This window comes from Erithacus rubecula (assembly GCF_903797595.1).
Source record: "Erithacus rubecula genome assembly, chromosome: 3".
In the NCBI taxonomy this organism is placed as follows: Eukaryota; Metazoa; Chordata; class Aves; order Passeriformes; family Muscicapidae; genus Erithacus; species Erithacus rubecula.
The window spans coordinates 125,316,598-125,343,236 of record NC_136689.1 but is presented as its reverse complement, the minus strand read 5'-3'; the positions used below and the strand labels follow the sequence as shown (position 1 = coordinate 125,343,236).

At 38.8% G+C, this 26,639-nt stretch overlaps 1 protein-coding gene across 1 annotated transcript; it reads left to right on the top strand.

The window, feature by feature from the left end:
• The first annotated feature begins 720 nt into the window (after positions 1-720).
• On the top strand, positions 721-25,593 carry VIRMA (vir like m6A methyltransferase associated). Its single transcript, XM_079299758.1, has 24 exons — positions 721-847; positions 3,405-3,520; positions 3,756-3,842; positions 4,239-4,287; positions 4,764-4,932; positions 5,868-5,990; positions 6,783-7,085; positions 7,758-8,910; positions 9,900-10,391; positions 11,163-11,317; positions 13,207-13,289; positions 13,743-13,836; positions 13,974-14,518; positions 15,097-15,332; positions 16,028-16,280; positions 17,832-18,049; positions 19,259-19,391; positions 19,950-20,102; positions 21,498-21,658; positions 21,909-22,005; positions 22,991-23,157; positions 23,314-23,645; positions 24,456-24,599; positions 25,051-25,593. The coding sequence occupies exons 1-24, from the start codon at positions 785-787 to the stop codon at positions 25,206-25,208; spliced, it is 5,484 nt and encodes a 1,827-aa protein (XP_079155884.1). The 5' UTR covers positions 721-784; the 3' UTR covers positions 25,209-25,593.
• Positions 25,594-26,639: the final 1,046 nt, after the last annotated feature.

The following is a 26,639-nucleotide window of genomic DNA, read 5'->3' as shown; positions in this document are numbered from 1 at the left end:
GATGTAATGCATCTTTTTACAGCTTCTTCCAAAGGCACATAGTGCAGCTTTGCACTATGTTAAGGCATCGAGCTCGTACAGAAAACTTGTGTAAGCAACGCCGCTTGCGAAAGATTAATTCCACATCCTTCTCCTGGGGGCTGGCTTTGGCTTCGTGGTGTCCCCAGTGCTTGTACAACTTGTTGCTGTTGCAGAAGGGCAATGGATGCCAAACAGGTACATCTGGCGCTGCGGAAAGGTTGAAAGGAATTGTGCTACGCGAACTTGAGAGAAGTGACAAGTTCTTCATCCGAAAAGAGTTTGTTTTAAGCACGGGAAAAGCTGCAAAGGAAATTCCTCAGGCGGGGCTGAAATTAAGCAGCACCGAGCTTGTGAAACCGAGCGGAGGCGCGGACTGCGGTGACGCCCAGCGGGGACTGGGGCTGTGGAAAGCGGGGGCACCGCCCCGCTGCTCACAACCCCGACTGCGGCCCGAGTTTTAGCAGGTGAAAGGTTGGAATCGACGATCTCAGAGGCTTTTACCAATCTAATCCAGTCTGTGACTCCGTGAGTGCTGAGGCAAGCCGGGCTCTCTCTCCCCTCACGGCACTGAGGGCGGCGGGTCTCGCCCCGCCCCGCCCCGCCCTCCACCGTCCCCGCCCCGCCCCGCCCTGCCCTCAGCCATCCCCACCCCGCCCTCAGCCGCCCCCGGCCCTATCCCGCCCTCAGCCGCCCCCGCCTGCCCCGCGCGGCCCGGAAGCGCTCGCGCGCGCGCCGGAAGCGCGTCCCCCGCGGCCCGGCCAAGATGGCGGCGGATGCGGCCACCGAGCTGCTGTTCCTGGACACGTTCAAGCACCAGAGCGCGGAGGTAAAACGGGGTTCGGGTCCGCGTCTCCTCTCACCCCCCCTTCCCCTTCTCTTCCTTCGCCTGAGCTGCTGCCGGTGCCGCCTTGCTCGGGGGCGTGCGGAACCCCTGTGGGGCGGGCCCCGGCGGCGGTCGGGCAGGAGCAGCCCCGGGCCGATGCCGCCAAGGGGGAGCTGCCGCCTCCTTCCCGCCTCGCCTGACACGAAACCTTGCTCGAGTCGCTGTCCTGGCAGCCCGGGGTGCTGCTGGTGGTGGGAAAGGAGCGGGGATTTAGAAGTGACGAGGGGAGTGAAGGCGAGCGGAGAACAAAGAAGATAAACGTGGTTCGTGAAGGCGATAATGGAAGAAGTCGACTGGGAGGCCATGCCCTGCCGCTTGAGAGATTCCTGATGCTCTTGTGTAGCTAATGATGAGGAGGGATATTTGTGTGCTTCTGAGATATTCCCTTAGATTTATTCACTTTACACAAAATGAGTATTTCAGGCTTTTTTGGCAGTGGTAAATCCTGTAGATGTTCCACCCTGAGGCTGCTGGGATCCTGAGCATCTTTGAAACTGCTGATCTTGCAGCAGGTTTATCCGGGGCTGAGCTCGATGTGCTATTCAGGGAGGAAAAATGGAATTTTTAGGGGAAAAAGTGATTATGTACTGTAACATGAAAAAGACGTTTCAGATTCATAGAATAGCTCGACTGTCTTCATGGATAAGCATTAGGGAAAGAAAAAGGTATTTTGAAGTCATGCTGCTGTGAAATGCAATTGATAAGTTCAGGAGTCTTCAGCTCAGCCCAAATGTGTTTTTAATTCTGCTCTTTAAGACAATGTTAGGTGGGGAATGCTCCCCAGTGCTGTTCCCCCGGATGGAAACAGTAGCCACTCTTATTCTCTCCAGGACCCCATGTTCTCTTGTGGAACATTTTAAATCATGTTCTATTTAAATCATCTCCCATCACTTTCGTTCTTACCAGTGACATTGTCTGAATCTGACCCTTAGGAATTTTACATGTTTCTTGAAAGCCTTTATATTATGCTAATTCTTCTGCTTTGTGGATTATGAGTGTTGCACTGGAATTTACAGTTTTTGAAAAGTACTGCTGTGTTTTTGTGTAAAATTATTTATTTGGCTTAGCTATGCAGTTTAACTGCTGTTGAACAGTTCTGATGTAGGGTCTTTTTAAATGTTTTGTAGGGAAAGTGGGTTGCATTCACTTGCTGTTTTGGTGATGTTGATGCATGGCTGTCAGGGCATAATCCTGTATCATTTAAAGAGGAATTTGTCTTCATTTGGGTGGGGATGATGCTCACCAGAGCAGCTCTTCCTCCAGAAGTCTGAGTCTCCTGCATGACTCAGATCTTTTCTAGAGGCACAGATGAGCTCCCACAGCCCTCACTCCATGCAGGCTGCACCTCACCCTGTTCCTGTTTGTGCATCTGTGCTCCCTGTCCTAGCAGGATTCCTTTGGTTCCACCATCCAGCTTCTAACATGTCAGCCCACAGGCAAGGTGTTGTATTTTGTGCTAAAAAATGTCTGCATAGATTTTTTAGGAGACAGTAACACATGCCCATACCCATATCTTAAAAACTGTTTTTAAAACTCCACTTCGTCTGTTTCATTGCTTATTAGGTTTCTAAAAGTTTTTGTACTTGCTTTCTGCTGGTTTCATTTGCTTTCTGATTGTGGTGAAAGAGATACATTTCAACTGCAGATCAACTTGGTTTTTAATTTTCGTTTTTTAGTTGTGTAAATAGATCAGTGGTTTGGGCTTTTTTTTTTTTTTTTTCTATCAGTCTGTTAATTCAGCTTGTTAATTGGAAATGTGATTCTGAGCTTCTGTTAAAGAAGTCTTTATATTATAATTTACAGTTGAAGCTGTAGTTATATATGTGTACTGTTTTATGAGCATATATATATGGTAAAAATGATGGATAAATGTAATAAGATCAAATGCAGTGAATTTATTGAGAGAAGATGTGCAGCATTAATTATTTAGTAGCTGCTACATGGAAAATCACTAAGTTTGATAACCTCCTAGTTGCTCAAACATCTTTTTGAAGGGTGTAAGAGTTCTTTATACTTGCTGTTTCTGTGTGGTAAACAAAAATTATATTTGCTAAAGGTTTTCAGGTGTTGCAAAATTGGAAAAATAAACATCATATAGAGTTTTTGTACAGATCTAGCTAAACTGACTTACAGTTACAATTTTAATATTGTATTTGAAATGTGAAATTTGCTAATGTTTGGAATTATGCCACACATACCTTCTGTCTGGGAAAAACAACCTATTACTGTTTAAAAGATTCTTGCAAATAGAGGTAATAAATTAAGTAAATAAAAAAAACAGTAATACTTTATATGAAAAAATAGTGTTAAACATATGAAAAATGGTGAGATTATATTAAAACCCCTATTTTTCTGTGTAACAGTGTTTATCAGTGTTTAGCTTTTTACAGAATTGAATTTTATTATTAAGATGGCAACATGTTCCTTTAGTAGAGAATGCAATACATTATGTTGTTTGTGTTTTACATTTCCTAGACTTTGCTTCTTCTTTGTTTTGTAGCAAAGTACCAATATTGATGTGGTTCGTTTTCCATGCGTGGTTTACATCAATGAAGTCCGAGTCATTCCTCCAGGAGTGAGAGCTCACACAAGTTTGCCTGATAACAGGGCTTATGGGTAAGTGAAACATACCAGGGATCAGATTCAGGACAACCTTCCTCTTGTTTTTTTGTTGAACATTAATATCTCAATAGACCTTCCTACATAAAAATGTAAAATGCATTTATGTGTTTGCTGACCTGGTAATTATTTTGGGGCGTTACTTAAAGAGTGTAATTTTGTGGATTTTTTTCCTTTGGTAATCCTAATTACTCTGATAAAGAACTCATCTATTTTACTTTTATTTTCCTAGAGAGACATCCCCCCATTCATTTCAACTGGACTTGTTTTTCAACAATGTCAGCAAACCAAGTGCCCCTGTTTTTGATCGGCTGGGAAGGTAAGTTCTTTCAAGATTAGTGTGTGACTTCATTATCTACCTTTTCTTCCTGAAAATTTTTGTAGTGCAAAGAATGCACAATAGAAAATCCTGTATCTCCCATGACATTCATGTTTGGTTTGAATTTTGCTGGTTTGTATTCCTATTGTTTTCCTCCAATATGTGTGGAAAAACAGTGGTTTATACTTAAGTAAGCAAAGTTTGTGTCATTTTTAAATTTACAGAACCCATATATATTAATGGAAATAATTCTGTAGAAAGGAGTGCTTTTTCATTTTTGTATGTATTTGTTCAGTGTTTTATTGTTGGCTTGTGTGATTGGTATTGCTGTGTTTTATTTCTGTAAACGTGCTTTATATGAAAATGAAAAATGACTTTGTATCTTTCATTTAACAGCCTTGAATATGATGAAAACACTTCAATTATTTTCAGGCCCAATGCAAAGGTAATGCAGTGTGATTTGCACCTCCTCTTTCTCTTCCTATCTGTCATTTAGGTGTAAATATGGTTTCATGTGGTGTGTTAGCACTATGTAAAGTGTTTATTGTTTCAAACCTTATCCTAAAACCTGCCTGTATTTTAAATACTCTTTACTTTAGAATTTTCTTGTGTTTTTTTGTATTGTCTTTAGTTTGGTTTTTTGGTTGTGTTTTTTTTATTAATGGGCTGTAGTAGATTAGGGATCTATCTAGTCAGTGTATATACTGCAAGGAATTTAATGGCTTTAGAGAAAGATTATTTGTTGCAATGGTTGATTTGTTTAATGTTTTCTCAGTTTTCAAAATGTAGTATAAAGAGGTACTGTAACATTGGGTTTTTCTTTTGGCTTTTATCCAGATACTGATACAGTGATACTAGAGTAACTGTTCTGAAGCTGTCTTTAAGTGCTTTTTATTTTTATTTTTTTTTAAACCAACACAGGTCAACACAGATGGATTGGTTCTTAGAGGGTGGTACAACTGTCTGACTTTGGCAATATATGGGTCAGTTGACAGGGTAATAACTCATGAGAGAGAGTCACCTCCTCCACCACCCCCTCCACCTCCACCTCCCCAGCAACAGCCTGGATTGAAAAGAAATCCAAAACATGGTGAGTCTTGGGAGAAGACAGAGATTTTTCTTTTAAAAGTCAGTGTTGGATGGGACAGATCAGTTTCAGATGGGACAGTATCCCATCTGAAAAACAAATCCCCAGTTCTTCCTTGTTTTAGATTACAATGACTTTCATTTTCCTTATTATATCTTTAGTTTCATATTTTCTTCTAGATTTATGTTGAATGGTTTTAAGTAGGGTCTCATCTGGTGCTTTTATGAGAGTGGTTTATTTGATCTGTTGCAAGTTACTTTGGATGATCAAAATACGGTTTTACTTGTGTGAACTTATTACAATGTAGATGATTGGAATATTAAAAAAACTTATTAGAATGGTATTAAAATAATAACAAGAAAAATTCACAGTCATAGTTAACTTTGTTTATTTAACTTGTGTAAAATACATTACAGAAGAGTGCTTGGCACTGGTTTTAGAACAGCCATTAAGAGAATCCATGATCGAGTTTCTGCTTTGATTTTGGTTTTAGATTTCAAATTAGAACTATTGTACAAAGTATGGCTAGAAAACTGCAAAATTTGAATACTATGTGGAGTAAAAAACAGCTGTAAGCCATCAAAACCAGTTGAGTAAAATATAAACTTTATTTTTAAAAGCAATTCAGATATTACTGGTAGAGTTACAATATGAGTAGTGTCAAATTGGCAATTGCTCACCTAAGTTTTAAACAAGTATTGCGTAAAAAAATTGATAGTCTTAATAAACTTGTCTACTGATGTAGTTCTTGTGTCATCAAAAATTACTTAATCAAAAGTGACTTTAGAAAGTTGCCTCATGTAATGCAGAATGTAAATAAAAATAAAAGCTGGGCAATGGTGTTCCCCATTCAGAAGTAACACTGAAACCCCAAAATTTTCTGCTTTTATTCCTGTGGCTTCATTAAATGCAAGCTTTTATTTTCCCAATAAACATAGTTGATGGAGAGAAAGAAGACCAATTCAATGGCAGTCCTCCAAGACCACAACCCAGGGGACCAAGGACACCTCCAGGCCCTCCTCCTCCTGATGATGATGAGGATGAACCTATGCCAGTGTCAGGTAGAGTGGGAAGAGACTGTGTTTTATTTGCTGCACATCACTACTTAGAGGAGGCAGAATTCTGTGTTCCTGCCCAGTGTGAAGTTTTTTATCTGCTGTTACTTCTGCTGGACAGATTTGATGTTAGGAAAGGGATTTGGGAGAAAAGAGTTTTGGGTTTACTCATTTGCATAATTTTTAAAGATAGTAGATTGAAAATATTGGCTGCTAACCAGTACACTGTTGAACATGCTGTTCATGTTTTTTATAAGTATTCAATTGACTCTGGTATCCATTGTCCTTCTCAGTTGTTCTGTGGCATCTGCCAACTTACCCAGTCTCTGTATTGGTTAAAAGTGCCAAGAACTCTACATCATCATAGTCTTGCTAAACTAAGTGATTTGTGATCACGTGAAGATTTTCAAAATGCTTTTTGTACCTCTCTAGTATATGTGATGCTGAAATCTCAATCATAGGTACCGCCATTAAAGACAATAAAAGTATTTTTATAAGTTCATTAGCAAAAAAAAAAGGAGGGCTGAGGAGAATCTCCTTTATGGGATGCAGGGGGCTGCATGTTGACAAAGGATGTGGAAAAAGCTGAGGTAGTTAATGACTTCTTTGCCTCAGTTCTTTAGTAGGACGTTCAGTTACTCTCCTGGGATGGAAGACAGACATGGGGCAGAATGAACAATCATCAAGGTCAGCCCAAGCGTATGGGGCCAGATGGGTCCACTCATAGGGCCTGTCCTGTTTAATATATTTGGATTTCAGAAAAGTGCTCTTATTTCTAAACTATTATTCTGTTTTTAGTGGTTGGGGAAAAAGAAGATGATGTGGACCATAGGGAGGATTACTTTGAGCCGATTTCCCCTGACCGAACGTCCATTCACCAAGAAAGCCAGTATTCTGATGATGGAGAAGTGGAGGAAGATCAGCCAGAAGAAGGGGAAGATGATGATGACGTGGATGTTGAGGAGGATGAGGATGAGGACGACGATGACGATGATGATGATGATGGTCATACTGTAGAGAGTATTGCTGATGAGGAAGAAGAGGAGGAGGAGGAAGATGATGAAGATGAGGAAGAGGGTGAAGAGGAGGAAGAAGGTGATGGTAAGTTGTAGAGTTTAGAAGAAAAATCGAGGTTTATGAAATTTTGGTGGCAGTACCTTCATGATGAGTATGTGTCAAGGGAGCTGAGTATTTTCCCTTGGTTATTACAACATTGCCTTATTTGTTGTCCTGACATTCTCAAGAATAGTATCTTCCTGTGGAATATTTATTCCTTTATAGTAAAAATTTCTATAATTAGAGAAAAATAGATACACTTGTATAGGTGATAATGAACATTCAATCTTGTTATGTTTTGTTTAAAAATGTAGGAAAGTGGTGAAAGATTGTTAAGTAAAATGCGAGTGAAGTTTATGTAATATAGTTAGTTGTCATCTTCTTGTATTATTTAAATATCTCTCCCATGTCTATGCAAAAATTTCAGGCTAGAATTGTAGTATAGGTGCAGTATATTCTAGTAATGTGTACTCTAGTTAAACTTTTTTTGCTTTATACATTCTTTGAAATGACTCCATTATTACATAAAAACACCTGTCAGATGGGACTTTCACTCATGTCTTGAAAGAGAAGGCTTGTTGTGTGTTAGTGTGTGATTGTTCTTTAGCTAGTAATATTTGTGTAAAATGAATCACTACTTTTTATGTGGAAGATATTTTCTGCAGTCAGACTGGTTTATTCATAACTGATTTGGTAACTTAATCTTTCTCTTTTTAGGAGATGATGGCTATGAGCAGATTTCAAGTGATGAAGATGTAATTGCTGATCTGGAACGTGAAACATTTAAGTATCCAAGCTTTGATATTGAATATACTCCTGAGGATCTGGCATCTGTGCCTCCTGTGACATACGAACCTTTTGAAAAGGAGCTTGGACCACTTTTATACTTCAGCTGCCCTTACAAGACTGTATTTGAAAATGAAGTTGCTAAAATAAAGGACCAAGACTCAGAAAAAGAAAATTCAGGGGCAGTGGAAGGCACAGTTAAATTAACTGAACTGTTGGAATTATATCAAGAGGAAAGGGGTGCAAAGTGGGTTACTGCATTAGAAGAAATTCCAAGTTTAATAGTAAAGGAATTGAGCTACCTGCTGGTGAAAGACACAAAGCAAGACTATATTACCCAGCTAGTAGACTGGACCCTGCAAGCTTTAAACCTTCAGGTGGCTCTCAAACAGCCCATTGCTTTGAATGTTCGACAGCTCAAAGCTGGGACAAAACTGGTATCTTCATTAGCAGAATGTGGGACTCAAGGAATAACAGCACTCTTGCAGGCAGGAGTTATTAATGTGTTGTTTGAACTGTTGTTTGCAGATCATGTATCATCTTCCCTTAAACTTAATGCTTTTAAAGCTTTGGATAGTGTCATTAGTATGACTGAGGGAATGGAAGTGTTTCTAAGAGGTGGCACAGAGGTACATGAAAAAAGTGGTTATCAGAAACTCCTGGAACTCATACTGTTAGATCAGACTGTGCGAGTTGTTACAGCTGGTTCTGCAATTCTCCAGAAATGTCACTTCTATGAGATTCTGTCAGACATCAGAAAGGTGGTTGATCAGTTAGCAGAAAACACTCCTGCTCTTCCTAATCACACAGAGCCAGAACAGGACCAGGACTTGGCAGGACTTGAAAGAACCAACCAAGAATATGAAAATGATGTGGAGGCTCCTATGGACATGGATCATCTTTTGGAATCTTCTAATATAAGCGAAGGAGAGATGGAAAAACTTGTTAGTCTTCTTGAAGAGATCTTCCATTTGATGGAAACTGCTCCTCATACAATGATTCAGCCACCTGTGAAATCTTTCCCAACCATGGCACGCATTACAGGCCCTGCAGAAAGAGATGATCCTTACCCTGTTCTGTTTAGGTATGGCACTTGCAAATTCAGTTCCTAGAGTGTCTTTCCTCCAGCTTGATAGAGATGCATTTCAAGGGTGACTTTTTTGAATAATACTTTGCTATGTATTTCACTTAATTCTTTATTGGAAGATTCTAGATTGTGCATGTAAGGTCTGAGAGAGTTTGGTAAGTTAATGTACCTGCTATTTTGTTGGCTTTCAATCAACCTAGAATGCACCTAGCCAGAAATTAACATGTCCTCATTACTGGTAATGTGCTCACCCTTCAGTTGCATTCATAGATGCTGACTGGTTCTGCTAGGTGCTGTTCAGTTTGAAAATGGTTGTAAATCTAGCGTGTTTCATTTGACATGTTCCTTGGAACATGTCTATGTGGACATGTAAAATAGGTCTGTAATTCCTCAGCCTGTATGTTGAGATTGATGAAGAGGTTGTGCAGTTGTGTCAGTGTAGCTCAGTGTTTCACAGCACAGGCAGAGGAGCTGAGGCCTGCCTGCCTTTGGCCAGTTAAACCATCCCATGGGTTCTTACTCTGTTAGCAAGTTTCTGTCTAGAAATGCTGACAGATTTCTTTGGTAGCACGATGTGGGATAAGCATCTACATGCAGTGTCTTCAAAAATTGCCTGCTAGATATGCAATAATGATTGATTTCCTAGCACATTTAGAGCATTGAATCTGGCATTGATGATGATTCAGATGCAGCAAATTTAATAAAATATAGTGCCTTGTTTTGTGTGTAGATACAGTTGAGTGTTTTTTTGTTCAGCGTTTTTTATGGAGATCAGAATTTTAGGACTTACTTCTTGCTAATAGTATAGCAGTTCTGTTTTTAAATTTTGTACTACTTTATAATTAGTTATTATTTCTCATTGTCCATAGAGCAGTATGTACTGAAGCTAGGAGATATGTGGTTTTATATAACATTATCGTGCAGTGTTGACAAATATTTGTAGCATTGCTGATGATTTTCCTGGTTTTGTTTTGTTTTTTTTTCAGATATCTTCACAGTCACCATTTCTTGGAGTGCATTACTTTGCTACTCTCTCTTCCAGTGACAGGTGCACATCCAGGTGTTCTTCAGGCCATCCGGGATATATTGCGTTTCCTGGCACAGTCACAGAAGGGTCTTCTTTTCTTTATTTCTGAGCATGAAGCAACAAACTTGTTGGTTAGAGCACTTTGTCAGTTTTCTGATCCAGATCAAGAGGAAGGTCTGCAGTCAGATGGTGCCAACGAGGATGCTTTTGCCCTGTGGCTCCTGCATTCAACACAGACATTGCAGTGCATTTCAGAATTGTTCTGCCACTTCCAGCGGTGCACAGCCAGCGAGGAGACTGACCACTCAGATCTGCTGGGAACACTTCACAACCTTTACCTGATCACCTTTAATCCTGTAGGAAGATCTGCTGTGGCTCATGTATTCAGTCTGGAAAAAAATCTCCAAAGTCTTATTACTTTAATGGAGTACTATTCCAAAGAAGCTTTAGGGTAATGTATGCATTTATTTATTTCCTTCAGTTTTTTCATTTTAAAAGTATATATCTTTTATAAATATTTCAGCAAATAGAAAATAATTTTCTCTTTGATCCTGGTGTTTTTACTTAAGACCAAAACAACTTTAAAGTAGAAGTATGTAATACAAAATCAGGTCTGTCATTTGTAATCAAGTACTTAGTACTCCAAGTCTGTGTAGATCATCAACAAAGTTCTTGTGATATATGTAGGACAAAATTTTGGTTGTATGAAAAAAATCAATTAGTAGGCAGTTTTCATTCAAATGTAAAATGTTGAAAACAAGCAAAAGGTTTGATTTGATACAGAGAGTACTGAATACTACTCTAGGGTAGGAATCTCTCAATTCTTCTAGTTCTTGTAGATGTTAAATACAGGCATTGTTTTCTCTGGACAGACAGTTGTACTACTTTAGGTAGTGGTGATCTTAAAATGATTTGTGAAACAGATGAAGTTACACAAAAATATTTGCATGCCAATTGACCATTTGCATGCCACTGGATCTCATGATTCATTGATGCTGAAATAAATATGGATGTGTATAATGTGGCAGAAAGTGCTCCCTTACCAAAAAGCATAGGAGGAAATTGTTTGGGTTTCTTTCATTGATAATTATATGAAGTAATCCTTGTTGAAGGTAAAAGTTATGTAGGTAGATTTTTAGGGGACAAATAATGAAAATCGAGCAGCTATCCATTTGTTCCAGTATTAGGTGAGATCTAAAGAAAATCCTTTTTGTTGTTTCAGAGACTCAAAGTCTAAGAAGTCAGTTGCTTATAATTATGCCTGCATCCTTGTTTTGCTGGTGGTACAATCTTCCAGTGATGTCCAAATGTTGGAACAGCACTCAGCACCTTTGCTAAAGCTTTGTAAAGCAGATGAAAATAACACCAAGTTGCAAGGTACAGTATGTGTAATTATCAGCTGAATTGTTCAAATGTATAGAAGAAGTTTTTTTATATGAATAATTGGTGCTTCACAATTGTCTGGCTTGGATAATTAAATTACTTTTCCAGTTGCATCTGATTAGTTGAGTCACTGAGATAATATGCAATTTTTTCTGTAATGAGAGTTAATTTAGGAAATTACTTTTCAAGTAAAATATCTACCATGAATTTTGAATAATTACAGGAAGTTTGAAACTATTCAAACTGTTGATAATAGGAGAGCAAATTTCTGTAGAAGTGCACTAACTTCACTACTAGTCAGTGTGCTGAGTCTTATCTTTGTTTACTGTTGATATTGTTGTGGTTTAACCCCCTTTGCTCACTCTCCCACCTATTGTCAGTGGGATGAGGGGGAGAATCAGGGAAAAACAAGTAAAACTCATGGATTGAGATAAGAAGTTAAATAATTGAAAAAAGTAACATATAATAATACTAAGAATACTAATGTTAGCAACAATAATAATTGTAATGAAAAGGAGAGAAGAGATAAAACCCACAGTGCAATTGCTCACCTGGTGATCAATGCCCAGCCCCTTTCCAAGCAGTGATCAGCCCCTTCCAGGCAACTTTCCCAGTTTTCATATTGAACATGAAGTCCTATGGTATAGAATATCCCTTTGGTCAGTTTGGGTCTGCTCTCCTGGCTGTGCTCCCTCCCAGCTTCTTGTGCAGCTCCTCATTTACTGAGCATGAGACATTGGAAAATCCTTGATTTAGGGTAAGCACTGCTTAGCAACAACCAAAACATCAGTGTGCTATCAATGTTGTTCTGATGCTGAATCCAAACTACAGCACTGAACCAGCTACTAGGAGGAAAACAATCTCTGTCTATCTCAGCTGTAGCCAGGACAGTGATGTAGTCTGACAGGATCTTTACTAGTAAATAATACTGGGATTGTTTTAAGGCACCTAGGCCAGCATAGTCCATGTTATCCATGATGTCTAAGCTGTGTGTTGGTGTCTTCCCAGCTCGTGTTGGCTTACAGATCAGGCCTGGAACACTCAGGAAAATCCTGCTGGGGACTATTCTGACATGTGAACATTGAAACTGATGTCCAAAGCTGTGCTCTGCACTGGTTCACTGACTCATGGAGACATACCAATCATTTCTTTCAAAACTTACATGCACTAAAAGACATCAGAATTCTTCAAAGTTTTTAATTTAAGTCTCTCCTCTGTCATACTCTTTATTTTTGCTCCGCACCTGATATCAGACTGCTTCTTGAGAAGCACAGCTAGTTTATTAAACCAAATCATGAAATCACTCTGAGTCATCAATTCATATCCACTTGATCTTCATGTTCTTATAAATATTTTCATGAACAATGTTTTTTAAACCTTTAAATCTCTTATCCCAGGAACCTGGGACTTTCAGGTTATTCTAGACTAAGAGAGAGACTGATAATCTGTAAGGATTTCTGGTGTGAGTGGAGTGCAGGGCAGAGATTGGCTCTGTTTGGGTACTTAGTAGAAGTTTTGTACATAGTTTGTACATAACTTATGCTGTACATTAAGGGGAATGTGTTTTGCTTCTTTTCTTTAGCTGACAGTGCCCCTTAGTGTCTTTTTTTAAAAAACGTTTAATTACAGATAATGCAGATAATGAGATGAAAATTAATTGTCTTCAGCTAGACTTGAGTCAAATTTTGTCAGTGTGCATAACATATATTGCCTGTCATGAAGTTTTATTTTTGTTGATGCTTTTCAACTGGCTACAGCTGCACTATGAGACCCACAAACTTCACACTTGGCTTTAGTACTTATTGTGTGAATTAAGTACATTTTGATTGAAAAAGGTTTTATGATCATAAATTCACTGACTCAAGTATTTTTTTTTTTTGCAGAGCTCAGCAAGTGGCTTGAACCTTTGAAAAATCTTAGATTTGAAATAAATTGCATTCCAAATCTTATTGAATATATAAAACAGGTCAGTAAAATATAGGTAGATGCTATCTTTTATTTATGTTCCATAAGCTTAGACCTTTTGTAGTCTGGTATTTTGTCTTAATATGTTCTAATGTGATATTTAAAAATACATACTGTCATCCAAAGGAGGTGATTCTATTAAAGCTTATGATCTAGGCTGGGTCTTGATTTGTTGTATTTATTGCAACAAGATCCAAGGTAAATAAATATATAATGCAAAGATCTAATTATTTAAATCTTTTGCCTTCTGATAAATCACAGTGCAAATGTTGATACTTTCGTTTTTGTTTCTGCCTTATTTATGGCTGCTTACCAGAAGGTGAAATAATTAAATTTAAAATTTGTGACATACTTACAATAAATAAATACAGAATTTGAATACTAAGTGAGCAATATACTCATAAAGTCCTTCCTTGTAATACAGGCTCATTCTTTTCTTCTTTTTCCCTAAAAGAATATTGATAGTTTGATGACCCCAGATGGAGTTGGTCTTCCCACTGCACTTCGTGTTCTTTGTCATATTGCATGTCCTCCACCTCTGGTAGAAGGTATGGCTGATACATTTGTACAGATTGAAGTACAAATCTCAAGTTTTCTGAGTCTTCTACTTAAACCTGGCTAAAGTGTAACTGTGACTGCCCAGGAGAAATTAGAAATGCAGAAATCTTATTTCTTTTCTGTCCAGGTCAACAGAAAGACCTGAAATGGAATCTTGCAGTTATTCAGCTCTTCTCTTCCGAGGGAATGGACACCTTCATCCGGGTGTTGCAGAAGCTGAACAGCATCCTTATCCAGCCTTGGCGGCTCCACGTCAACATGGGCACCACGCTGCACAGAGTCACCACCATTTCTATGGCCCGCTGCACGCTTACTCTCCTTAAAACAATGCTGACAGAGCTCCTGAGGGGCGGGTCCTTTGAGTTCAAGGACATGCGTGTTCCTGCAGCACTGGTTTCTTTGCACATGCTCCTCTGCTCTATTCCTCTCTCAGGTCGCTTAGATAGCGATGAACAGAAAATCCAGAATGACATTGTTGATATCCTGCTGACTTTTACACAAGGTGTTAATGAAAAACTTACCATTTCTGAGGAAACTTTGGCGAACAATACTTGGTCTTTAATGCTGAAGGAAGTTCTTTCTTCAATTTTGAGAATTCCTGAAGGCTTTTTCTCTGGACTTATACTGCTTTCAGAATTGTTGCCTCTTCCACTACCCATGCAGACTACTCAGGTATAACTTAGATGTATTCAATTGTTAAAGAATTTTTATTATTTATATATAACTCTTTCACCACGTTTGCAGTGGTGGAAAGAATGAATACACGACAGAATGAATTAAAGTTGTAAAGCATTTATGCTCATTCAGATTCTTTGTAGATAAGTCTTTTTCAGCAATAACAAAATTGGTATTACTTGGAGCATTTTTCATAAGTTAGCAGTCGTATATTGTTCTTTTGTCCCTTGTGAGATTATCTAGACTCCTGTTCTGTTACTTAAATGACTGTCTCTGAAACTTATAATTTAATTCTGAATGCTGAACTTGGCATATTAAGGCCTTTCTTTCTTTTGTCATGGATCTTGAATTTGTGATCTTTAATAAGTGAGCATAAAAGATGTGTGGCAATCCATGCTTCTGAAAGAATACCTAATTTGCTGGCTCATGCCCTGTAATTTGGTGACAATGAAAATGGCATTCCATATTTTTGAGGACGGTACTCGTGCTTCATCTTTGTTTATACATAGTGATAGAATTCAGTTTTTATCATACACATTGACAGGAAAGCCCCTCCTGCCCTTCTGTTCCTGCAGGTAATTGAAGCCCATGATATTGCAGTGGCACTCAACACCAGGAAGCTGTGGAGTATGCACCTCCACGTGCAGGCCAAGCTGATACAGGAGATTGTTCGATCTTTCTCCGGCTCATCCTGCCAGCCCATTCAGCATATGTTGAGGAGGATTTGTGTTCAGCTGTGTGACTTGGCTTCACCTACTGCTCTCCTCATCATGAGGACAGTATTGGATCTAATTGTAGAAGACCTGCAAAGGTATTTTGTTTTCTCTTGCAAAGATTTTGTTATTGAACTGTTAAATGAATCTTGCTTCTGCGCAGTAGATTTCACAGAAGGAAAATACTTTTGGAAATATGATTCATTATGAATGAGTGAATTCTGATTCCAGTGCTATATGCTATATCCTGATAATGCTTAAGGTTACCAGAAAACCAGTTCATACCTCTTAAGTTGTGATGTAGGCAGTTTCATGTTGCATGTTTGTGGTAAGTATTTTAGGAAGATTTAGCCTGTCCTTGCAAAACCTCATCTTCCCTATGAAGTGCTTTTAAGGACCTATACGACTTAAATAAGAAGAGTGGGCCAGTAAAGTTTGCTATACTGGGATTACATATGTTTGTAGATGCTTGTAAACTGGATACAGGTTCAGAGTGTTTTGAAACTGATTGCCCTTTCTTTAAATCATGATTATCTACTTAGATAATTTTACATAAAAGCACATTTATCATACACAGATGGCCTACAGTATGTTAAATGCATATGATGTGACCAGAAGTTCTTTAGTGAAAGTTGACTGGTTTTCAAAAAGTAAATGGAACTGTAAGTTTAAGTATGCAAACTAGGTGGATTTTTCTAAAATGCAGAATTACATGACTCCTGTGATGGTTGTTTTTATAGTACCTTAGATCACTTTAAAACAGCTTTTTCACAGTGCACTGATACCATTTCAGCAACACAGAAGATAAAGAGAAACAGTACACTGGACAGACCACTCGGCTGCTAGCTTTGTTGGATGCCCTGGCTTCACATAAAGCTTGTAAATCAGCTATTTTGCATCTTATCAATGGAACTACTAAAGGAGATGAAAAGTATGCCGAGGTTTTCCAGGAGCTCTTGGCTTTGATGAGATCAGCTGGGGACAATGTCACTCATCAACAGTGTGCTGAATGTGTAACTTCCCTTTTGCAGTCACTCTGTGATCAGGTATTTGCTATATTTAGTACATAATGTGTGCTGATTATTGTAGGAGACAAATTAATTACGTTGTTTCTTAAGTGCCCCCTTTTTTTTTTTTTCCAAAATTAAGAAAATCTACATTGTTAAAACACAAAAAGAAAAAGTCTACATAGTTGGCTGCTTTGGCAGACTTGCTGCCTTCTTGGTCTTGAAACTAAACCCTTTCCATTTTATGACGTGTGTCCTGCATTATGTGCACTGTTCTGGTAGCTCATTAGAGACCAGAAAATGGCACAAAGATTTCCTGTCCCATCAGCTGAGAGAGGGATGCAGCATCTCCATGTGGGCCACTGATAAAACTTGAGTTGTCACTGTTCACTTCTTACCTAGTTAAATATATATCTCTTATATATTTATATATATATCTTAATGGTCTAACTGAAACCTCTTGAAAATGTATTCCAAATATAAAGATATGTATGCTATGCTGGTACTGTAAAACTCCATAAAAAATGCAGAAGTTACTATAGCAAGGTAAGAAATATTAGTTGAAAATTGATTCATAGACTGTCCTGTAGTTTCTCATTACTGTGTGCACAGATTTACATATCATTATTTGTCTCACTAGTGCATGTGTTTATTTAATCTAGTGCTTACCCATTTGCAGAAAAGACATTTGGATGTTGTTGGTCAGTAGAGATAATCAGCTATTTGCATATAAACAGGATCTCTGTCCATACAAACTCGTTGGGAAAAATTAATCTTGTTTTATTTTATGTAAAATATAGAAGTGACAGAAGGTTCTAAACTTCTTAGGTGGTGTCTGCAATCTCTTTTAATTTTCATAGAACCACAGAATCAAATAATATTTCACATTGCAAGGGACTCATAAGGATCATCAAGTGCAATTCTCTGCCCTTCCCAGGAATATCTAAAACTAAACCATGACTAAGAGTGTCATCCTGATGCTCTCTGAACTCTGACAGGCTTGGTGCCTAATCAATTCCCTGAGCACCCTGTTCCAGTGACTGACAACCCTGTCAGTGAAGAGTCTTCTCCTGATGTCCAACCTGAATGTCCCTGGATGCAGCTACATTCCATTTCCCTGTGTCCTGTCTCAGTCACCAGAGGAAGGAGAGCACCTGCCCCTCTGCTGCTCCCCTTAAGACACTTGTAAATTGCTGTGAGGTCACCCCTCAGCCTTCTCTTCTTCAGCCTGAACCAGCCAAGGAACTTCAGCCTCTTTGACCACTGTTTTGAGATTGAGGGACACATTGACTAGGCTGGAAACTGTGTTCCCAAAGACTATTTGGCTTTGATTTTAGCTCTGCTACAATGTTTCAGAATTTGAAGCTTTTATGTTTCAGAAATAAATAATGGTTTGTAACTCTTTCAAAGAACTGAACAAAAAGGATACTCTAGATTAGTGTTTTGGTGGTCAGTAATAACTGAAATACTGGAATAAGTTGATAAAGGGATAGTGAAAGAACCCGGTGCTGCTGACTTAATGTATGGTTTATATTTACTGCAGGCATATAGAATGCATTTTTACTATATGTATAATAATCATTCTTTTAGGATATTGCACTTATTTTACCAAGTTCATCAGAAGGCTCTGTGTCAGAATTAGAGCAGCTTTCCAACTCCTTACCAAGCAAAGATCTGATGCCCTTAATTTGTGACTGTCTGATGGAAACATTAACAAATTCTGAGAGCAGTTACAGTTGTCTTCTGACATGCATCCGAACAATGATGTTTCTTACAGAGCATGACTATGGCTTCTACCACTTGAAGAGGTATGGTGTTTTATGATATCACTCACAGCTTAAATTTGTTTAAAAACTGTAGTGTGAAATAATTTCCTACATGCTTAGTAGAAAACATTGAAGATAAGGCACCTAAGCATTTGTTTGTCTTTGGGGCTTCAATGTTTTACTCAGTATTTTAGTCTTCCTTCACCTTCTGAATAATTTCTGCAGTATGCATGCAGAAGCACTTAGTTTCAAGAAGCAGACAAACTGAAATCAGGTTTGTACACTCTGTTTCCCCACTCCAAGGCTGGAAGATTAGAATGAGATATAGTTCTTTCCCTTTGGAGACACTCAAAGAGCTCTCATCTGGAACACTGGAGAACTGTCCATAATTCCTCTATTTTTAGGGGATTCAGTTTGCAATTCCCCGAGTAGTCTGACCTCCACACAATTAAGGCTTTAGAAATGAGTTTTTTTCCAAACTATTTTTATTAACTCCAGTCAGTTTGAACAAAATGTATACATGTATTGGACAATATTGTGTTGTTTTGACACTTGATTCTTTGTCCTGTATTTGGACCTTTTTCTGTTTGCTGAAGTTGAAGTGCAGAGGCAAAAAGGTGAGGTTTGTAGAAAGGGAAAAGCAGAAAAAGGAGCTGTGTCAATACAAGGTTGTTCAAGACACTTTTAAGTCGTGTTGGGTGCAAGAAGCTATACAAGCACCAATTAAAACTAGCACCACTAAAAATTAGCAAGTTACAGATACTGTTCTTTCTATGATCCCTTTCTCTTTCTGTGAGTGTGTCCAGCTGTCAGCTTTAGTGCACAGCTTGCTATTTCTGTCCATGTTGCTTTTGCAGTTTGTTTTCTGCAGTTAGGCATCATGGCATGGAGTGAAATTGTAGCTGGAAGCATGATCCTGCTTCATACATAAGGTCCTTATGTAAGCTTTATTTCTCTACTTCAGTCCCTTTTCTGCCAAAGATGAAATTGTATTTTATTGAGTGTTTGGAAGTAGTAAATATAGCTGTATATGTGCAGTCTGAAATATTTGCAGACAGTACTGGTGAAAACAGGAGTCTAGTATGGAGAAAGTAATGAAGCTCCAGGTTTGTAATCAAGGCTGAACTTGATAATTGTGAAAATGGCCAAGTTTATTTTGCATAGATGTCATTTTCTTATAGCCAGTTATGGTGGAATGGTCATAATGTATGTACTAATAAATGATATTCTCTCTTACTGTTTTTAAAACAGCTCTCTAAGAAAACACAGCAGTGCTCTGTACACTGTATTAAAGCGAGTAATAACTAGTTTCAGCAAAGACACAGGTGAACTGGCCTCTTCATTTTTGGATTTTATGCGACAGATTCTAAACTCTGATACGCTGGTAAGTGAATATACATTGAGTGCTTAAACTCAGCTGCATTTCTCTGAGATCTGTAGTGTGAGGCATGCTCAGGAACAATTATTTCAGAAAGCAGCTGGTTCTGCAGATTGCTGGGTGAGGCTTTTCCATCAGTGGTGTCAGTGCCATCTTTAGTTTTTAATGAAATCTGTGTATGTTCAGTAAGTGAGGGTTTTTCAGTAGGAAGAATGGCATATTGGTTCATACTGATTTCCTAACTGAATAGTATGCTGTGGTATCCCAGTTTTAGATTCACAGCATCCTGTTGGAGAGCTGCTGTATTGATGTGTAGTATAGAAAGAACTATAAAATATTTGTTAATTCTATGGTGCAGACCTCATCTTGTACAGGAAAGGGTTGCATTCTTGCTTGTTGAAGTGTACTTTGTTAAAATAATTTACATCGTATGTTTTTAAATCAAGAGATAACTCATTTTGCTAGATTTGATCTAATTTGAGTGTATTTGAGTTCAAAGGGGTTTGCAGTCCAGAAGTACTGAACATTTATGAGTACTTATTCCTCAACTGTCAAATATTTCAGGGATGTTGTGGAGATGATGGAAGCCTTATGGAAACAGATGGATCCCATTCAGGCAGAACACTGGGTCTTACCACTGCAGAGTTAAAACATCTACTGCAGAACAAAGAAGAAACCCCAGAAAACCTGCTTCTTGATCTGGAGAAACATGTTATGGTAAAAGAATTCAAATAATCAAGTTGATGTTGCATTTTTCTGTTAGCACATCCTAAGAGCCTAGACAGTTAAAGGTTTCATGGAAGGCAGCACATGCCTACAGGCAGAGGGTGTAGGGTAGTGGTGAAGCAGATTATTAATGTAATACACAACAGGAACTCCATCTTAGCAGTGGCTTGATGTTACTGGTGACTGGTAACAAGTGGAATTAATACTGGGGGCTGGATGTTATGTTGTTGGCTGTTTTCATCAGAGACCTGAACTATGAATACATTCTCAGTGAATTTGTGGATGCCAGTAGGATGAGGGGGGTGACTAATCTGACATATAGCAAAGCCTCAATCCAGGAATGTAGGGAATGCTTCAGGATTGATTCAGCAGAAAGTTTGTGTGGTTCATTAGGAAAAATGCACAGGTCTGCAATGAAAGCAGGAGAATCCCATGCCTTGTTGCAGGGATTAGGTGGTTATGTTGGTTGATGAATGTGGGCCCACAGTGCAGGGTCACTAGAAACAGAGGAATGTGTTCTGAGCCATCCTGGAACGAGAATGGTCAGCACATCCAGGGGCCTTGTTATGTCCCTCCATGGGATGCTGCTGAGCTTTCCTGTGGAGTGTTGACCTTTGACCAGCTTTGCTCTCTCACCAGTTCTAGAGAGATCTGGGGAAACTGGAGAGGGTTCTACCAAGGTGGTCAGGGACCTACAGCACATGTGCTAGAGAGGAGGAAGAAGCTGAGGATGTTTAGCCTGGTGAAGAGGGCTGACCTTTATGTGGCTTTGATGATAGTTTTGCTACAAGCAGTGATGGTGGGGACTGGACTAGAGGACATGCAGAATTCAGTGCATCCAACTTTTCTGTAATTATGATTGCAAACTTAATTCTGATATTCAGATCTGTCTCTATGTAACTGATGACAGCCATTCACTGGATAGCTAATTTATGAGAGTCCATGAAACAGCTGCTCCACAGCTTATTGATCACAAATGCCTTTCAAGTGCTATATTCCCTCCTGTCCCTTCCCTGGCTGCCTACATCTATTAGGTAGGAGATTAACAGCCACAATTGTTGTGAAGGAGGAACAGCAGACACAGGACATTGGACTGCTTTAACAGAGAGCTTTGTAAATGAAACCTGGGGCAGTGTCTTCCTTGGGATTGTTATAAAGGACATTGCATCAACTGGGAATGAAACCTAGAACGTGCATATGGTGACATGGTTTGTTTAATACCACACCTAGGAGTTCTCTGCTGTTTGTACTTGAGTGTCTTAGATACACTTTTTGTAGCTGGAGAGACTGTTGTATAGTACCTCTTCCCTTTCTTAATAAATAAGCAAAACATTATTCTTTCTCTGAGGAGGGGAAAATTTTCTGATTTGTTCTGTGTTGACATAGGATCGTTCTAAGGAAGATGATGGCCTCGAATCCTTACTGGACAACATTGTTGGAGTAAGGCAAATGTTGGAATCAGCGGGTGATTCTTGTCCACTGAGTGACCAAGATGTTGAGCCTACTCTTTGTGCACCAGACTCTCTTCAGAATTTGTTTAACAACAGGTAAAATGGTTGGGTGTGTTACTGTCTGATTTATTTGAGAAAATGGAGTAATTTACGTGTAGGTAAATTAAATATATTAAAAGCAGGATCTAAAAGCACTGTTGTCACTACTGCCCAGTAGTCCCAATGTATTTAACGTTGTGTGAGCATCAAGGGTAAGGCAGTGATGTTCACCCCAGGTTCTGTGCTGCTGTGTACACTTGCAGTTTGGTTCATAACCAAACAGGCCTTTGGCATTGTTTTGTTGTAGGACTACATATGTGTTGGCAGATGTGATGGATGACCAGCTGAAGTCCATGTGGTTCTCACCCTTTCAGGCTGAAGAAATAGACACTGACTTGGATATGGTAAAAGGCTTCATTAACATATCTGAAGTGAATTTAAAAATAAGGGTTAATCTTAACTAGTAGCATCAGAAATTTATAAGGCCAAATGGTTTGTTTTCCTGAGTTCACCTTTTTAACTTGACCCAGACAGAGAGGTTGGCATTTGTTAAAGGAGTTAGCAAATGCCTTCAGATTGACTTGGAAGCTGCTACAAAATTAGGATCTTTTGTAGTCCTCTAGGGGAAGTTGCTGTGTCAGTCCCAAACTGTGTTTCCACTGCTGTTGAGGCTTTTCATCAGTTTGTATTAAATGTAGAAAAGAATATGATTTAGTTTCTTCTTGCTTGTCTTCTGTCATTGCAGTAATATCGACAAGAGCCTGATAGCATCACTTTCTTAAATTTAAATATTTGCTGTGATGTGACACAAGTGGAAAACATGGCAGTAGTAAATGAAGCTACACGCACAAAAGCTTGTCACAGTTTTTGAAACTTTTATAATCTAAACTTTAAAGCTAATAGTGAAAAATGCAGTAGCATTCCTGTTTTTTAGAACTAAGGAATTGGCAGTGTCTTAATTTCTTGTGTGAGAAATAATCAGTTTCTGTTGACTTCATTGCCTTAATTATTTTTTAGTTTTACTCTTCTAATTTGTGTGCAAAGACACTTATGTTATAATTTCTGAACCAAAACCGTATAAAGTGACATTAATAAATTTTTAGGGCTGTAGCTTAAGCAAGAGAATTGTCCCACTGCAGGTAATTAAGTGACAAGACAGATGTTCATATTTAGTGGTTTTCCCTTCACTCCTTTTGTGTTAGAATCTGTCAAGATAATTTTGTTGCAGATTTGCTGGATTTTTTGTTTTGTTACTGCTGCTCTTTTTTTTTTTTTTGTTTTGTTTTTTTTTTTTTTTTTTGTTTTTTTTTTTTTTTTTTTTTTTTTGTTTGTTTTTGTTTTTGTTTTGGAGTGCTAGTAATGACTTTTGATTAAACTCTCTCTTGGAAGGTAAAAGTTGACTTAATTGAATTGTCAGAGAAGGGCTGCAGTGACTTTGACTTGCAAGCTGAATTGGAGAGGTCATTTTTGTCAGAACCATCATCTCCTGGACGCACAAAAACCACAAAAGGGTTCAAGCTCGGCAAGCACAAGCATGAGACCTTCATAACTTCAAGGTAAAATGAGTTTATTGAGTTAAGTGTCTTCGGCATTGTTTTGTATGTTGTTAAAATGTCAAATACCTTTCAAATTGCAACTCCGATATGGAGAATGCCTGACCATCAGTAGTACAGTGTAACATTAGCTAACTAAATCATGGTTTGTCGTGGCAGTGGGAAATCTGAGTACATAGAGCCTGCAAAAAGAGCTCATGTTGTGCCACCACCCAGAGGAAGAGGAAGGGGAGGATTTGGACAAGGAATTCGACCACACGATATCTTCCGTCAGAGGAAACAGAACACAAGCAGGCCACCTTCCATGCATGTGGATGATTTTGTTGCTGCAGAGAGCAAAGAAGTGGTTGCTCCAGATGGGATACCACCAGCCAAAAGGCCACCAAAAGTTTCACAGAAGATTTCTTCGCGTGGTGGGTTCTCAGGGAATCGTGGAGGACGAGGAGCTTTTCACAGTCAGAACAGGTTCTTTACACCACCTGCTTCAAAAGGTATGTTGGTTCCTGTATTAGAGGTGGAGTGAATGAATGCTAAAATTGTTTCAGTAATACTAACCCAATTTCCTAGCAATTCATCATCCCCAGCGTGAGATCTTCCGGAAGCAGTGTTGTTGCAATGGGCTGTTTAGCACCAGGAAAGATTCTCTTGAAGGTGAGAACCTCCAGAGCTGTACAGTTGGAACAAGGCTGTGAATTCCCATGCTGCCTTTCTGCCTCTTTTCTACAAAAGGAGTCAGCTGTTTAAGCAACTCTTGGAGTGCTTCCCTGGCTTTTGTGACATGGTAGTTCCGGAAATCAAGCACCACAGTACATCTCTGGGTTTAAATGAGGCTTTGGAATAAAAGGATGGAATTTCCTGACAAGAATAAGATTGTAGCCTACAGAGTATTAATTTTCTTTCATACATAGACAAGATTGCATTCCTTTTCCTTTCATCCCATAATTAGGGCAAGTCCTTGCAAAGTAGAAACAGAAAATCTATTTATAAAGTTATTAATACTAGGATTTATTTCACCACAAAATCTGAAAGTATAATATGCTATGTGTTAATATGCTAGATAATATAAAGTATTTTAAACTTGAGTCCTTGCTCCATAAATAGATCTGTTCCTCTGATTCTGTGCAGAATAGAGTAACTTGTAGACTTCAAGTTGGAATACTGCAGGTATGTTGATACAGAGTATCTTTATCTATTTGAATGTGTAAGTATTATGTTACACCCTGAGTATTGTGAAGATGGGAATGGAAAAAACCCCAGTGATGTTTGCTCAACAATGTGTTGTTTTTTCTTTCCCTATGTAGGGAATTACAGTCGTCGTGAAGGCGCTCGAGGCTCAAGCTGGAGTGCACAGAGTACGCCCAGGGGAACCTACAATGACAGTAGAGGTGGTCAAAGCAATTTTAACAGGGGTCCACTGCCACCACTGAGACCATTAAGTTCAGCAGGTACATGGTATTCATATGGGCATCGAACTATAGAGAATTCCTTGAATTTCATTTTTGCTTTACAAATGAAACCATGCAAGGATGCTGCAGACACCTTGAAATTCAGCAAATGTTTTAAGCATATATGAACAGTTGTCACTGAGACCGTGTCAAATGCGTGCTTTCGTACGAACTGCCCTGTAACCCATAGAACTTGCTGAATTGAACACTTGATCGCAGAATCTTAATTTTGCACTCAGACTTTTGTCATTCGATTGTCTTCGTACCTCCATGGTAATCATAGCGCAGTTAAAGCAGCAATGCTTGCCTAAAAGAAAAGTGAAAATGAAAAGGAGGAGAGAGACGCTGTTTGTATCTCATCCTGGGTGTGTTTCTTACACTTTTGCAGCAGCTGCTCCGCCTAGGGCATTTTTTTTTTTTTCCAACTGAGTATACTTTTCTTTGCTTTAAGGCTACCGACCGAGCCCTCGCGATCGTGCTTCCAGAGGCCGCGGAGGAATTGGACCATCTTGGACAAGTGCTAATAGTAGTAGCAGTGGTGGCTCAAGAGGGAAATTTGTTAGTGGAGGCAGTGGAAGAGGTCGTCATGTTCGTTCCTTCACACGATAAAATAAGACCCAATGGTGGAACAGCTCAACCTTGTGGACTTCTGTGAAGATGACAAAGAAAGCAGCATCACTAACGGACCAATTCAGTGTTTCTGGTATCTGCAGGACACCAAGAGAATATTTTTGTCTGAAGAAGAAGCTTTTGTTTGATACAAGACTTGAAATTTCAATAAAATTCAAGACTTTTTGTGTACAATTGTAAATTTTTTGTTCCTTTTGAAAGAATGTTTCCATTTTTTTTGTGGATTTCAGTAGACAATACTCAGTAAAGCACCTCTTTGAGTTAAGACTTGAAGGACTTAAATATTGTGCCAAAAAAAAGGTGCAAGTGTTTTGTGTGTGACTTATTACTGCAAGAAAATTAAAAAAATATGTATGTAAGGCAATTTTGGTTTTTTTTTTCCTCAGGTTTAGAGCCATTAGCCTTTTCTTTCTTTTGTTTTTTTTTGGTAGCCAGTCTGGGTTATTAATGAACGAGGTGTGTCTGCCAGCAGGTAAAGTAGCTGATGATAGAAGAATGACTGAAAATAATTAAACTGTTAAAATATAAGTATACAAATGCAAATGTAATTTATGTAGGTTTGGTTGTTCATCTTGGGTAATGAGACTGAAAACTTCTAAGTCCCACACCAGGTAAAATTTCAATAAAATCTGTCACTAACTTCAGGGAGAATAAGTCAACACTCCATCACTTACTTTACAACTCCAGCATTAGGAGCAAGACCCTCATACCCTTAGCATACCTGGAGTTAATTTGTTCCCTGCCTCTCCTCTGCCCAATATACTTGAGGAGAGGGCAGAGACACAGGTATAACCTGAGCAAACACTTAGTGAGGTAGTCTGTAAAGAGTTGGAGTTTTGTTTCTGTTATTAGACTGAGATACAGTGCAAAAAGGAAGACTTTGAGGGGTAGGAATTCATAAAGAAATGTCACTTCTCAATTAAGTTGTGAATTCATTTTCATATCTAATTCAGTGAAGCAATGTTTTATGTGTTTGCCTTCCTTTGGGCTCCATGGGTATCATAGAGTTAACAGATTTCCAGCAGCTGTTGCATTTTTGGACAGGGTGGGGTGTAGTAGCCTAAAGGCCACATGCAATGTTTGCAAATGAGCTCCACTGTCAGATTTAGTTTGATTTTCACTTATGCTTGGTCTGTTGACATTACAGAAGTGCTGTAAAGCAGTCTTACTCAAATACGGCCCCGTTCTTGTTTTACATGATTTTGACTTTGGGCAGCTTGTCTGCCTAGACCCATGAACTTTAACACCCTATTTTAAGTGTTTCTGAAGTGTGGTAATATGTTAAATTGAAATTATTTTACCTTTCTACTGCCTGACTAAATTAAGTAGGCTTTTCATTTGATACACAGAAGGCCCCTATTAGGTGGATATTTTCTGCGTGGAGACTGAGACTGTCCCACTGCTTGGGAG